General features: G+C 56.6%; 5 protein-coding genes across 5 annotated transcripts; 2 read left to right on the top strand and 3 right to left on the bottom strand.

Moving 5' to 3' along the window:
- Positions 1-231: 231 nt before the first annotated feature.
- CDEST_15154 (Putative short-chain dehydrogenase/reductase SDR, NAD(P)-binding domain superfamily) lies at positions 232-1,413 on the bottom strand. Its single transcript, XM_062931310.1, has 2 exons — positions 748-1,413; positions 232-666 (listed from the first exon to the last, which is right to left on the bottom strand). The coding sequence occupies exons 1-2, from the start codon at positions 1,320-1,322 to the stop codon at positions 474-476; spliced, it is 768 nt and encodes a 255-aa protein (XP_062787361.1). The 5' UTR covers positions 1,323-1,413; the 3' UTR covers positions 232-473.
- A 2,567-nt stretch (positions 1,414-3,980) lies between these two features.
- Positions 3,981-5,432, top strand: CDEST_15153 (Putative metal-dependent hydrolase, composite domain superfamily; the record flags this gene model as incomplete). The annotated part of the gene is made up of 1 exon (XM_062931309.1): positions 3,981-5,432. One exon carries the CDS (start codon positions 3,981-3,983, stop codon positions 5,430-5,432), a length of 1,452 nt encoding a protein of 483 aa, XP_062787360.1.
- Positions 5,433-5,987: 555 nt separating this feature from the next.
- CDEST_15152 (uncharacterized protein) lies at positions 5,988-7,574 on the top strand (the record flags this gene model as incomplete). Its single annotated transcript, XM_062931308.1, has 1 exon — positions 5,988-7,574. One exon carries the CDS (start codon positions 5,988-5,990, stop codon positions 7,572-7,574), a length of 1,587 nt encoding a protein of 528 aa, XP_062787359.1.
- A 51-nt stretch (positions 7,575-7,625) lies between these two features.
- Positions 7,626-8,516, bottom strand: CDEST_15151 (uncharacterized protein). Its single transcript, XM_062931307.1, has 3 exons — positions 8,099-8,516; positions 7,821-8,008; positions 7,626-7,765 (listed from the first exon to the last, which is right to left on the bottom strand). Exons 1-2 carry the CDS (start codon positions 8,364-8,366, stop codon positions 7,944-7,946), a joined length of 333 nt encoding a protein of 110 aa, XP_062787358.1. The 5' UTR covers positions 8,367-8,516; the 3' UTR covers positions 7,626-7,765; positions 7,821-7,943.
- A 941-nt stretch (positions 8,517-9,457) lies between these two features.
- On the bottom strand, positions 9,458-12,214 carry CDEST_15150 (Putative protein YTP1). Its single transcript, XM_062931306.1, has 4 exons — positions 11,461-12,214; positions 11,262-11,339; positions 10,317-11,162; positions 9,458-10,253 (listed from the first exon to the last, which is right to left on the bottom strand). Exons 1-4 carry the CDS (start codon positions 11,617-11,619, stop codon positions 9,855-9,857), a joined length of 1,482 nt encoding a protein of 493 aa, XP_062787357.1. The 5' UTR covers positions 11,620-12,214; the 3' UTR covers positions 9,458-9,854.
- Positions 12,215-13,238: the final 1,024 nt, after the last annotated feature.

Below are 13,238 nucleotides of genomic sequence, written 5' to 3'. Positions count from 1 at the left end.
TCTTTGCTTTGATACCACCTTGGCACTTGCTTGCTAGATTTACTTTTTAGTTCTTCTCCGTGACACAATTCACAAATATTTTACAAGCTGTCGTTTTCAGGTGATCTTGTGATATTCCAGCCTTCTATTAATCTTACTGGACATGGCAAGGCTACAAGAAGGAAGAGTAACTGCCTTTAATGTCAGCCGCGCACATTATTAACTGAATGCCTATACATCTTGGGATTGTTTGATCATGACCAGAGGTCATTCACCAATGCAACATTTGAACATACGTCCAAAGGTGGCCCGATAACTGAGCAAGGTTTTGCAATTAGCTCAGTGCTCCTCGGACTCGGTCCGCTCCGTCGCTTGCGGCCCACTAACTCTGCCCCCAATCTATCTTTGGCGCCTACCCGCCCCGGTCCGCCCCGGAGACCGGGCTTGAACTGAAACTAACCTACCATGATGCCCGCCATGTCTATGTCTTACATCTAGGGCAAAGACCCTCCATCGACCAACCAAGCCTGCCCCGTTACATACGATGCCTCATCCCCAAGCAAGAAAGCAATCGCCGTAGCAACCTCGATAGGCTCTCCAGTTCTGCCTAAGAGCGGCGAGAAGACATCAGCCCCCGTCTCCGCAGTCTCCAAAGCTTTTCTCAGGATCGGTGTATCGATCGCGCCGCTGTGATGTTGTCAGCCGTTTGTTTTTTGCCCTTGCTGACTGGCAAAGTCACGCGTGGGTGCTGCGGACGTAGGGACTCACGGGCAAATGGCATTGATCCTCAGCCCGTTTCTTCCAAACTCCCTCGCGGCGCTCTTGGTCAGGCCGACGACGGCATGCTTGCTCGCCGTGTACGCCCCGTGGAACTCCAGACCGTAATGCCCGGCCACTGACGAAACATTCACGATGCTCTTCCCCTTGCCGCCGTCACCGAGCGCGGGGATTTCGGCCCTCATGGCGTTGAGGACGCCCCTCGCGTTGACGCCCATGACGAAATCCCACTCGTCGTCCTCGATCTCTGTGACCTTGGCGATGTTTCCCTGCCGTCCGAGGACGCCGGCGACATTGGCCGCGCCGTCGAGCGGGCCGAGCTTCTCGACCGTCTCGGCGATCCACGCTGCGACGGCCTTGCGGTCCCTGACGTCGACGATCTTGGAGAGCACGTTCTCCGCCCCCAAGAGCCCCGTGAGCTCCGTCTCAGCAGCGATCAAAAGCTCCTCGTTGACGTCCGCTATAGACACCCGCGCGCCGAGGGATGCAATGTGTTTCGCCGTCGCAAGTCCGATGCCCGACGCCGCGCCGGTGATGGCGATGACTTTGCCTTTTAAGCTGCTCATATCTGGTAGTATCGCGTTATTTCAAACTTCCGTCAGGAGAGAGAGAGAGTGAAAGATGGAAATGGAAACAGAAAGGGGGATAATGATGCAACCCCGCGCTATTATATTGAAAACTGTAGAGGGAAAACCCCTCATGTCTGTGGGCATTCCGGAGCCATGGAGGTCTTACCGGACCCCGCGTGCCCACCCCTCCTCCCCTCCCCTCCTCTACTACCTCTGGCGTATGCTGAGTAACAACAGAGTTCCAGATTCCCGCATCGCTTCACCTATGGCGATATCCCGGCCGAGACTCTAGCACACCAATTTTCGGAGGTCCACGTCAATTTCGGCCTAGCTAACCAGGGCCGCAACGCACAACGCCCGGACGAAGTGGAGCCGGCCGGAGATGGACTGCATGCCGCGCCGGAGGGTTGACGCGACAGGCCAATCTCGTCAGAGCCCACAGATTCTGCGAAGCTTACTCGCATTGCTGTCGGAACGAAAAGGGAAGTTACTGCGACGCAAGTGTGTACCTAGTGGGAACATGATGAGGGGTGAAATCGTCGGAAGCCTTGTGGGTCAGCCGGATTGGGAAGACGGTCGCTCTCATGCTGACTGACGCTGACCACCGCCCGGGATGCTGTACAGATGGTCTCGTTGTCTGGTGATAACGACAACGAGCGCTTATCACACTCGATGGCGAATTCTGTTCGGCACAAGCAGCCGTCAACCTACGCTGAGAAGGCATTCTCAATCCTTTGAATCCAGGATATTTAACTGTTGAGCCCTTGCTAAGCCCTGCCAAAATGTGTTGCTTTATCCGTTCGCAGCTCGTTTTCCACATTTGTTACTCGTAAGATGCTAGAGAGGCTTTCGGAGCAGCGAAAACTAAGGTTATCTTTGGTGATTAAGCTAGTGATGAGGTGATGAGGTTGAAATGAATGTAGAGGAAGATGCTGCGGATAAACCGGCGGAAGGAAGGGGCTTAAAACGTGGTCGAATTGCCATCGGACTTTGAAGTACCGAGGCTGCCAATACCGGTTGTCCTGGCAGTAAAAACGATGGAGGAAGCTCTTGATAGAAGGGGTGTTGTGCTTGAGGGGCTCGAAAGTGTTAAGCAGTATAATTAGTTGACATAATGCTCCCTTTTTGACGCTTCCATCGCAACGCAGAACGTCGTGATTCTGCTTAGTAGTGCTAGATGTGCTAGGCGTAGCTTTTGTGCCTGATGTCGTCAGCCGGAGAGAGCCCAGGGACGAGGTTGATATTGAAAGAATCACGAAGAGTTCGCAGGTGGAGAAGGCGGATATCAGGAGGACGGAGCTGGAGAAGGCGAAGCCAGGGTAAGCGAAGGTGAAAACGAGGACGAAGCTGACGCCACTCCGCAAGCACCATCGATCGTGATGAGTCCCAAAAGGGTTGCGGGACGCTTCCGCATGAAAAACCGCACGAAGATTTGATGGCAGTAGGCAAGCGAATAAATCATGAGGATTGGTTATGTCTACTGCAAAAGCAGCCGCCGTTGCCGGTGGCAGCATAAATCAGTCTTCTTCATTGGTATCTTTGCTGGCAAAAGACCAGGCTTGCATACTCTAGGACGACCTCTTGAGGATCAGATTATCTGAAGGGAAAGTGTATAATGTGAGTCTGGCTACACCAATGCACTTAACAAGGCGGCAGTTCGATAGGTTAAAAGGGTCGATCGTCCTAGGAACCCAGGCGTCAAATAAGGGATCACATACCTTTCGTTTGGGAATGCAGAATATACATGGGCAATGCTGGGAGATCTCAGTGGCGATTTGCGCTAAGAGGAAGGTTTTTGGATTGTCAGTATTCTCATAGCGCTGGGTCAACATGTCGATTTCCAACCGGTGGACCGGGTTCGGCTCGGCCTTGGCGTCCGTCGTTTGCCGGGGCAGCCGAACTTGGGCGCCGAACTACCGTTCCGCCGTCCCGGGGCACCGTCTTCCGCTGACAGGGAGGGAGTCCGCTCGCCAGACAATCATCAATCGCAATGTTGGCAATCAAGACTTTGGCCCAATTACGATTCTTGTATTACTCTCTGAAAGCCCACTATGTCTTCGGGATTAGGTATGACAGAACGGCTGCCTGAAGACGTTGGTTAGACTCCCGGCTGTCGGTTTTGCAGAAGGCATCAACAATCATCACTACTGGTGAAACAAACCTTGCAAAAAGAGTCGTGAGCATAGCTTTTGAGGTCTTTCCAAGCCGAACTTTCTTGGATAACGAATGCTTCCACGGTCTTCCGATGCAGGCCATAGATTCGTCCATCCAAAAACGCCCTTTCGCAATGTGTAGAGAGAATGAGACTTTGCTTTCACCAATTTTGCTCTGAACTACCTTGCTCATCGCATCCTCCAGGACGCCGAGCCCTCTGCTTTGACCGCCCAGAGGATCATGCTGCGCCGCCAGCTTGCGTTATCGACAGCACACCAGGTGGAGGCCGACGACACCGGATAACGGACGATCAGGGAGTGAATCCTTGTATTGTCGTGGAGGATGACGGCCTTCCTAATCAGGCTCACGGTGTCGTTGTGTCATTGGTCCTCCATCGCGCAGGGCTACGCGTTCCAGCTCACAAAAGGCTGCGATTCCGACACAAAGTCGACGCAGAGAACCTCTCGAGACCTTCAAGACTCATTATTGACATCCAAAAAAATGACTCGCCGCTCCATCGAAAGACCGACCTACATCTACTCCCCAGCCATGGGCGGCTCCTTTAGACCCCAATACGCCGATGAACCCGTGCCCCCCATCTCACCGACCAAGAAAATCACTCTCGTGATCATCAAGACCTCCCTTCTTATCCCCGGCGACGGTGAACCCCTTGAAGATGCCGCTCTCGTCATCAAATCGAAGCTCATCGCCTGGGTCGGCCCGCAGTCGGACCTCCCCTCGGAATACACCGACTCCCCTCACAGGTCCTACTCGGTACCCTACCTCATGCCTGGCCTCTGGGACTGCCACGCCCACTTCGGCGGCGAGTCCCCGGACGGCAACGGAGGCAAGGACACGTACCAGGCCTTCATCACCGAGCACCCGGCCGCGTCCGGCGCCCGCCTCACGCGCGGGTGCTGGCTGGCCCTGCAGCGGGGATACACGTCCCTCCGCGACGTGGCCGGCATGGGCTGCGAGGTCTCCCGCGCGATCGAGGACGGCACCATCGTGGGACCCAACGTCTACAGCTCCGGCTCAGGCCTGAGCCAGCTTGGCGGCCACGGGGACGTCTTCTCGCTGCCCGCGGGCGACGTCCTGCTCAACCTCGGCGTGTCGCAGATCACGGCGGGTCACTTCGGCACCGCAACGACCATGATCGTGGACGGCGTCGACGAGTGCCGCCGCGCGGTGCGCCTTCAGATCCGGCGCGGCGCCAAGTGCATCAAGGTGATGGCCTCGGGCGGCGTCATGTCCCGCGACGACAACCCGTTATACGCCCAGTTCAGCCCGGCGGAGCTCGAAACCATCGTGGAAGAGGCGACGAGGCAGAACCGCGTCGTCGCAGCGCACGTCCACGGCAAACCCGGGATTATGGCGGCCCTCAAGGCGGGCGTCACGACCCTGGAGCACGTCTCCTTCGCGGACCGCGAGTGTATCGACCTGATCAAGGAGAAGGATGTCGTCTACATAGCCACGCGTGTCATTATGGACCTGCTCCTCAGCACGGATGGCAAGGGGCTCTCCCCCGCGGTGTGGGAGAAGGCCAAACTGTGCGCGACGAACCACCTGACGGCGTACAAGATGGCCATTGAGTCCGGTGTGCGGATCGCCCTCGGCACCGACACGTCGCCCGGGTTCAATATGGCCATGGAGCTGGAGTCGGCCGTCAAGGCGGGCATGAGCAACCTGGAGGCGATCAAGGCGGCGACGGCGAACGGGCCGCTGAGCGTGGGTGGACAGGCGCCGAAGACGGGGCAGTTGAAGGTCGGGTATGAGGCGGACGTCATTGGGCTGCTGGAGAACCCGGCGGAAGATGTCAAGGTGCTCCAGAAACGCGAGAACATCGGCTGGGTTTGGAAGGGCGGCAAGATCTTCAAGGGACCCGGGGTTGGTCCTTGGGGAGAAGATTCCATCTGGGGGGAGGAGATGCTGGCGACTCCGTTTCTTCGTTGACGATTGTGGACACCAGACGATGTCCCATCCTTTGGCTCGGATGGCAGCCTTGCCGGTTTCTTGGGCCGATTCCTTCCTTTGTGGAATCATGGATCTCAGATATGACAACCTTGACGAGAGTACTGGCCTCATACGACTGGCCTTTGCTGCGCTGTGATATGCCCGGGGTTCGTCCGTCCTTTCAGGGCTTGTTTGGAGTATCCAAAGGAAGGATGATTAAGTTTTGAGGTGCTTCTCTTTGGAAGATCATAGCCTGCTTTGCCTTTGGTCTTGAGATTCAGGTACGATGCATCAGGGGCAAAGGATGTCAACACGAGACCGTTCAGCTCAAGGACGGCACGAGTTTCCATCGCCTACTGTCGGCCAGAACACCTTTGAAAACGTTGGAAATTGGAAAGATGATATCACATCGCGCAAGTCCAACCGGAATGCTATAAGTAATGCCACTCACTCCTAGCGCAAACCTGAAGCTCTTGACCATCGTACCAGACTCGCCGACGGATTAGACCACAACTTGTCCGACTCTAATCAAGGCCATCCGATTCAACCACAGTCATGAGGTGCATCTTGCCCGACTCCGACGGCGCTCCCGCCGGATACAGTCACTTCACCCTGAACGGGCGGCCTTTCAAAGTCGGTGACGCCGTCTGCACCCGCCTGGCGGAAGCGGCTGCGGGCGAGCACCGCCGCGTCACCCGCGACATCTTCATCGCCCTGTGTCAGCTCTTCAGGGAGGAGAAAAGCGGTCAGAACTTCGCGGAGCCCCCAGGCGTAGACAAGAAAGGGTACGGTCAAGGCTGGGAGGATGCCCACGCGATGGTCTACGGGCTGGCAATCAAGGTCCTTGGCGGCCCGCTGTACAACAATGTCCCGCAACCTGAACCTTCCGCAGAGTTAGTCGACGGCGATGCGAAGCCTTTCGTCATGGCCATGCGCACCATCGTGAGAAGTGTCCCGGAGTCCCTTGCCGAGATGGGTCACTCCGGAAATAGCGATCGAGGCCGACAACAGAAGCTGTCCGAGGGGCTGTCAGGCAATCCTGGACCGTCGTCACCCGACCGTGAGAGCAATGTCGAGAAGACGGAACCGACGAATGCTGATAAGATGGGCTCGACGCGGATGGCCAAGGACGACAAAGAACAAAGAGGCTGGCTGGAGGAGGCACTCAGCAACCGCTTCTCTTCCGGACCGAATGACGAAATCGAGGAAGACTCAATGTCCCTGGCATCGCAGGCCTCCAACACGCCGATCAACACACCCTCAGCGGTCAGCATCAGCAACTCGGTCCTGCGAGCCCTCGCCACGCCGCCCCTGTCAGCGAGCCCGTCTTCCTCGAGGCCAAGCCCCTCGACCCCCAACTGCTCCAAGCCCAGTCGCTGCAGGCCTGGCCAACCCGACGGGAGCCTCAAGAGATCGGAAATTATCCGCGGCCTCGACACCACAGCGCTCCTCACGCACTTTGAGCGCCAGTCGCGGCTCGCGGAGCGCCGTATCGTCGCGGAGCTCGCCAGAACGAGCATCCTCCGCCAGGCCATCCTCCAGGATCGCTTCTTCGGTCGCGTGCCGTCGTTCGTGGGGACGCCGGACGCGAGAGATCCGGTTGAGGGCCGCAGCGGCGCCGACGACGACGACGACGACGACGACGACGACAACGAAGTCGAAAACGCGGGCGTCACGAATGGGATCAACGATCCGTTCCTGGGCGAGGCGCAGCAGGATCGCGCCGTGAAGGAGGTCAAGACACTGTTCCGGCAGTGGCGGAAGGCGGCGGCGGACGCCACCATGGACGCTGGCGTGCTGGACGAGGGCATCCGGACCACTGAGGAAGGAGAAGAAGACGACAACAGCACCCGCCCGGTGGAAGACTCGATGATTCCGTACCTCGGTTCCGAGGTTCCGATCGCGGGCCGTGGCGAGAACGCGACGGTGCCCAGCCCAGGGTCCGAATCCGTGTACAGCAGCGACGGTATCTGGCTCACCGGAAGTCCACAGCGGTTTACCGCAAGCCCGGAGCGCTTCGATGTGGCGTCGCCGCCAATGAGCCCCTGCATGCAACGCCAGTATCGCTTAATGATCGACCATTTCGCGTCTCGGAACGCCTACAGCTCCAGCTCCAGCTCCGACTCCGACCATGGACACTGAACAATGGGACAATGGCGGCCGCCCTCAGCTCAGCAGCGGGCGGCGATTTCACGAGCAGGACCCTGAAGCAACTGGGTGCGAGAAAAGATGTCCTTCAGTGGTTGTGGAACAGAATGGTTTCATTTATGGGGGTATCAATTTCGTGTGTATTTTGGTTGGGCTTGGTTCGTCTGCAGTTTGCAGTTTCTAGACTTGGCCGGGTTAGTTTGAGAAGAATGGCACGGCAGGTGGAAAGAGAGAACATACTCACGAAGCATGGACATGACTGCTTCCTATGACCTGGTATCCCCATACCCATCCATGCCCAATGCCCAGAGAAGGCCTCGGCGGGCTCGCAACCTCTCCTCCTCCTCCTCCCCGGCTGCGTATCTATTCGATGTTCTCCGCCTCCGCGGCAGCCTCCTCTGGCTTGTCCTCCTCCATCGGCTCGACGTCTGTCAAAAGTCAGCTTCCGGCCTGTCCCTCCGACTTGTTCTCCTCTCCCCGAAGGGAAAAGAAAAGAAAGGAGAAAAGACGGCACCCACCCTTCATGACAACCTCGCCCTCGGCGGCCATCTTCCTCCTCAGCGCGTGGGCGATCCGCTTCTCGACCTTCTTGGCCTTCTTCTTGCTCAGCGGCGCGTTGGGCCCGCTGGTGGGCGCCAGGCCAGGCTTCGCGCCGCGCATGGCGTCCGTCTTAAGGATCTTGTTGCGGTTCGCCTCGGACTTCTTCCTTCGCTGCATCTTGGCGCCGAGGGCCCGGTTCGCCAGGCGGTTCTTGGACGGGCCGTTGGGGTTCTTGACGGAAGGCATTGTGGCGGTTGTGCTGATCGAGGTGGGGAGTGTTGCGGCGGGTGTAGAAAGTTTGGCGACAGAGAGAGATTAAGAGTAAGAGGAAGAAGGAGGGAGGGGGAGGGAGAGGTTTGGTCGAGAATTGCGGCGGCAGAACCAAAGATGCGATCAAGGGTTCGACTGGTCTGGGATTTTTTTAAGTGGGGCTTTACGGCGGGATGCAGGCGATACTAAGTACTCCGCACCACAGCAAAGCGTGCCCGAGGGGTGGGTGGTTGAAGGTGTAGTTGACCCCCACCACCTCATGTCTTCATCCTCTTCAGATGGTGCCGGTGTTTTGCTTGTCCAGACCCAGGTCATAAGTCGGCTGCGACGAGCAGCTCCAGACACAGCTCAGAATTGAGTGTCCGTATTGGGGACATCCTGTCACTCCCAATAGCAGTATCAGTAATTGATCTCCTCAAAGACGCAACGACCCAGCGCAGCCTCGCAGAAGTTGTTCCTCATGTCCAACAATCCTTTATGGCTGGGCCGATTAAAGCAGCGTTGCGCAAGATAACGATCCAGTAGCTATCGCTAGAGATCAGAGTCACATCCTTGCTCCCAGTTTATGTTGTAAGGGTCCATAGTAGCAAGCAGGGAGCAGCAGTTGAAGCAGATGTTGTGAAAAAGGAAGATGCCCTGCTGCGTAGTACTCAGTACTGGCGTGTCTGTGTCTGTCTCTGTGTCTAGGTAGTTAGTTCCCTCAACATCACCATCCTACAGTTCTTTGCAGATTTTCTTCTTCTTCTTTCTTTTCCTTTGCTTCTGGATCTTGCTTATGACGGAATGGAAAGGCTCTCCTCTGATTGAGGGTTTGCTCAAGTTTCTGTGAAAGGCAAGGGTAAACTTCTTCATTGATGACTCAGCCCATTCGATAGTTGGGGCCCCATCAAAATCAACTGTGTACCTTGGACGCCCCCCCCCCCCCCCCCACTTGCCCCTCACCTTGCCCCCCACATAGGTATGCGGTCTTCACCGAGAGTGCCACCCTAACACACACTGAGATGAAGCAGCAAGGAAGCAAACACCACCCTTGAGCCTCGGGGGTTTCTAGACGGGTCTTTGTGCCCATATAAGGTGAGTTTGTATTCTTGTTTTTTTTTTATTTTTACAACAATTCCGCTAGATCAACTCTACATGATCATCCCCCCCTTGGTGAAGTTTTGTTCCAAGATAAACTAAATGCCATGATTGGCAGATCAAGTAGTGTTGTGCGAATGTATCCATAGTGTAGAGGTGGAGATGCTGGGGGGAGGGAAAGGGGCTTGATCGTCAAACTCTGCAAATGCGAGATTCCTATCCGTCCAGACGCTTCCTCTCCATCCCGTTACAATTGCGTAAGTCTCCCAGAACCAAACGCCTAACCTGAATGCGAGATACGCCATCCCTGTCTATCCTTCTTCAAAGGCCCATGAACCGTATTTGTATGTATATATATGTATGTATCTATATATGCCTTGCCTTGCCTCACCGCGCCACTCGGTCGCTGTTCTTGCCGATCGTACTGGGGCTGCTCGGGCTTCCCAGACCTTGGTCGTCGTCCGTGTCGTCCTTCAGGCCCTTGCGCGCCTCGTCCTCGTCGTCGCTCATGAGACCCTCGAGTTCGAACTCCTCGGCATCACGTACCTGGCGGTTCTCGCCGGGACGCCCGTTGACTACCGGCACACCATTCTCCAGGACGACCTTGCCATCCGTGCTGGCGTTGCGGTCAAAGAGGTGGATAAGCATCATGGTGAAGAGGAACAGCAGGAATGCGAACGAGTACAGGATGAGGATGTAGGAAACGTGGTCGAGGCCAGAGTTGGCGACGAGGGCCATCTGCTCTTCGGTGGCGCCCATGAAGAGGAAACCAGACGCGTACAAAAGCTGCAGGACCGTTAGTAGTTGATTTCAAATGTGACATGGAAGATGTGGGTGAAGGCGGCTTACAAAAACAGGAATAAACTGCCAGCTGTTCGTCTGGCGTCCATCGGCCGAGACGCCCGTGGCGTCCTTGACGACAAAAGCCACCTCGATGACACGGGTGATGCCGACTCCCATCAAGGTCTTGCCAAACATGTTGTGCGTCATGGCACTAATGGGGAGGTCCTGCGGGTGGGCTGACATGCCCCAGCCAGTGATACCGATGACGAAGCCGGGGATGAAGTTCCGCTTGGGGTTGCCGTCGCGGTCGCGGCTGAGCCAGATGCCAACGAGACCGGCGCACCACCAGATGATACCCATGGTCGTGTGCTGCCAGTCGTTCCTGACCCATTCGGTGCCCCACCGGTGCTCGGTGAACGTGTTGACGCAGCCCCACGCCGCGATGACGATGCTGTCGAAGAACTCTTGCGACCGCCCGCTGCGGCGGATCCACAGCTGCCCGACGAGGAGCAGCAGAGTCAGGATGATGCCGTAAGCGATGAAGGCGCTGCCCATGATGAAGTGCGCCAGGCACTGGCCCAGGTGGTCGCCCTGGCAGAAACCCAACGAGGTAATGCCGCCAAACAGGAACTGCGTCCAGGCCAGGACGGGGGAGGCCTTGCCCAGGAAGCCGTGGGCGGGCTTGATGAATCGGCGGATGCGGCCGTTGATGCCCTTTTCAAGATGTAGCCTCAGGTAGATACCCAGGCCGACCTGGGCGGCCATGATGATCATAAGCCAGTTCGCAAAGGAGGCGTGGACGTTGTGGGCGACGAATTGTCGGCCGCGGTGCATATGGCCGAGGAAGTAGCCAAGAATGGCGAGGGCGGACCCGAGGACTTGAGTCGGAACGTGCCAGCGGTTCTTGGTCATCTATAGTTGGGGTGAAAAGGAAGAGCAAAACGTCAGCAGAGCGCGCGAGACGACAAGAGGTTGTTGGATGTGTCGGTTGGGAAGGGGTTGGCTACTTACTCCCAGCACCATGCCGACGGGGAAGATGACGCCGAAGGCCAGCATCATGATGAAGATGTGTATCCATAACGTCGTGTCCTGCGACAACCGTCAGTCAGTCAACGTCTCTAGTGCTCCGTACGTGTCTGTCAATGCCTCTCTGGGCAACGTGTCGTTCGGCCAGGCCATGGAAAACAGCAAGGTGATCGATGTTGCTTACGATGGGTTCCTGCGAGACGGTCTCGCCCTCCTGGATGTGGCTGACGCCGTGTTCGTGACCTAGAGCCATGGGGAGAGATGTGAGGATTGTTGCAGCGACGGCGATCAAGGAGGAAGATTTCAGCGGCAACAAGGCCGTAGAAAACGAAAGTCGCGCCATGACAGGCGTTTCGAAGTGGCAGAAGCGTGCCGTAACCCCCTGTGCAGACGTGTCGGGTGCTGGAGCCAGACGTGTCACAGACTTCGGCCGGGCGAGCGGGGGGGCGTCACGGCGTCGCGATGCAATTGGCGAGGTTCGGACGAAGCAGACGAAAGAGGGTCGGTCGTCTCCGGTGAGGTAGGGCGAGTTGGGTTGTACGGTAGAGCAAGCGAATGCCTACGTGCGTCGAAGCGTGGGGACGAGAGACGGGGGGGGCGTTTGGGGCAAGAAGGTCGCGGCAAAAGGGGGGTCTGAGAGTTTGTCTGGTTGATGAAGGTCGTGATGGTTGGTCGTCGCGCTCGCTGTTCGCGCCTTTGGGATGGGACGGCGGGCGGCAAACTTGGACGCAAGGCGGGACGAGGGAGAGGCTCTCTCTCTTTCACACACACACACTCTCTCTCGCTAGACCGATCGAGACGGGTCGCCGGGAGTCGATAAGCGATGTAGGATCAGGATGAACAGAATAAGGGGAGTTGAAAAAGAAAGGTAGAAAAAAGGAGAGAAAATGACATGGGATTTGAGCAGGCTCCTGAACACAGCGAGGACGAAAGCGAAAAGGAGACACAAGGTGGCTTCACTGCGCAGCAAGCCGGAGCCTTCGGTAACGCCTATTCTGCTCTTGTCCCGGCGGGCTGCTATGTTATTGAGGCTTGAGGTATCGCCGCATACAAAAAGACGTGGAGAGGTACTTGAGAGTGCCGTCGTGATGTGGATGGAGGGACTGCCTAGGTAGACAATTACGGGCGCTGATGGCTCATGTACTGGCACGCATATTCTCGGTGTAAGGATACTTGAGGCAAGCAATCCCCACCGGCAGTGGTAAAATGCTATGTACCCGGCCTCTACCATTCCCATCCAGGTCCCTCCTGTTCGTCAGCAGTGAGACGTACCTTCTCCAGTAGAGCGACAAACGGCAATAAGGCGGTTTTCATTGGCTCACCATACAAAAGTCCCTGGCTAATAAGTGGGCCATCTGCCATTTTTCGGCTTCCGTCTTCCCGGCTCCCACACCACTGGTCCCTCATTTCCATGTCTATCTTCTCTTTCTTTTCCCTATTCTCCGTCTCCGCCGCCGTCTGCCCCCCTATCACGATTCACGACTCACAACCATCGACGTGTCACCGAACCGCGTCAGGAATACCAAGAGACACTGCCTCATTGCCCAATATCCTCTCTTCCCCCTGCCAAGAGTTCTCGTTCTCATTATACCCCGTACCCCTTGTCCACTTTACTTCGCACCTCTCTTCCATTGCTCTCGAGCAAAAACTGCAAGAGAATCTCCCTTCATTCCAATGCCAAAATCACCCCTTAGACCTCAGTGGCAAGCTGAGCTTTGAGAGGGACGGCTCAGTCGTCTTGGCTCCAGCAAGCCAAGCTTAACTAGCCAGCTTTCGACTACCTGCGCGTTGTCTCTCCAGTTTGCGTCGGCCTTTACATGACTTTGTGCCCTCTGCACAACTTTCCCATCGACCTTGCACAGGTGACATCGCTGGCTATAGCTGCTAATGCATCAATTCATCCCAGTGGCTGTCTTTTGGTCCCGAAAGACAGAATGCACTCCCCGTCTCTCGTCCGTTCAA

Source organism: Colletotrichum destructivum, chromosome 10 (genome assembly GCF_034447905.1).
Source record: "Colletotrichum destructivum chromosome 10, complete sequence".
Lineage (NCBI taxonomy): Eukaryota > Fungi > Ascomycota > Sordariomycetes > Glomerellales > Glomerellaceae > Colletotrichum > Colletotrichum destructivum.
This window is presented reverse-complemented; position numbering and strand designations above follow the sequence as displayed.

Bases quoted from the DNA above. Each gene is read 5' to 3' on its own strand.
- CDEST_15154 (XM_062931310.1), bottom strand. From the start codon at position 1,322: ATGAGCAGCTTAAAAGGCAAAGTCATCGCCATCACCGGCGCGGCGTCG. The intron at 667-747 runs GTGAGTCCCTAC...ACAACATCACAG, and splicing joins AGGATCAATGCCATTTGCCC to CGGCGCGATCGATACACCGA.
- CDEST_15150 (XM_062931306.1), bottom strand. From the start codon at position 11,619: ATGGCGCGACTTTCGTTTTCTACGGCCTTGTTGCCGCTGAAATCTTCC. The intron at 11,340-11,460 runs GTAAGCAACATC...CGGTTGTCGCAG, and splicing joins CCGTCTCGCAGGAACCCATC to GACACGACGTTATGGATACA. The intron at 11,163-11,261 runs GTAAGTAGCCAA...CCCCAACTATAG, and splicing joins CCGTCGGCATGGTGCTGGGA to ATGACCAAGAACCGCTGGCA.
- CDEST_15151 (XM_062931307.1), bottom strand. From the start codon at position 8,366: ATGCCTTCCGTCAAGAACCCCAACGGCCCGTCCAAGAACCGCCTGGCG. The intron at 8,009-8,098 runs GTGGGTGCCGTC...GACTTTTGACAG, and splicing joins GGGCGAGGTTGTCATGAAGG to ACGTCGAGCCGATGGAGGAG.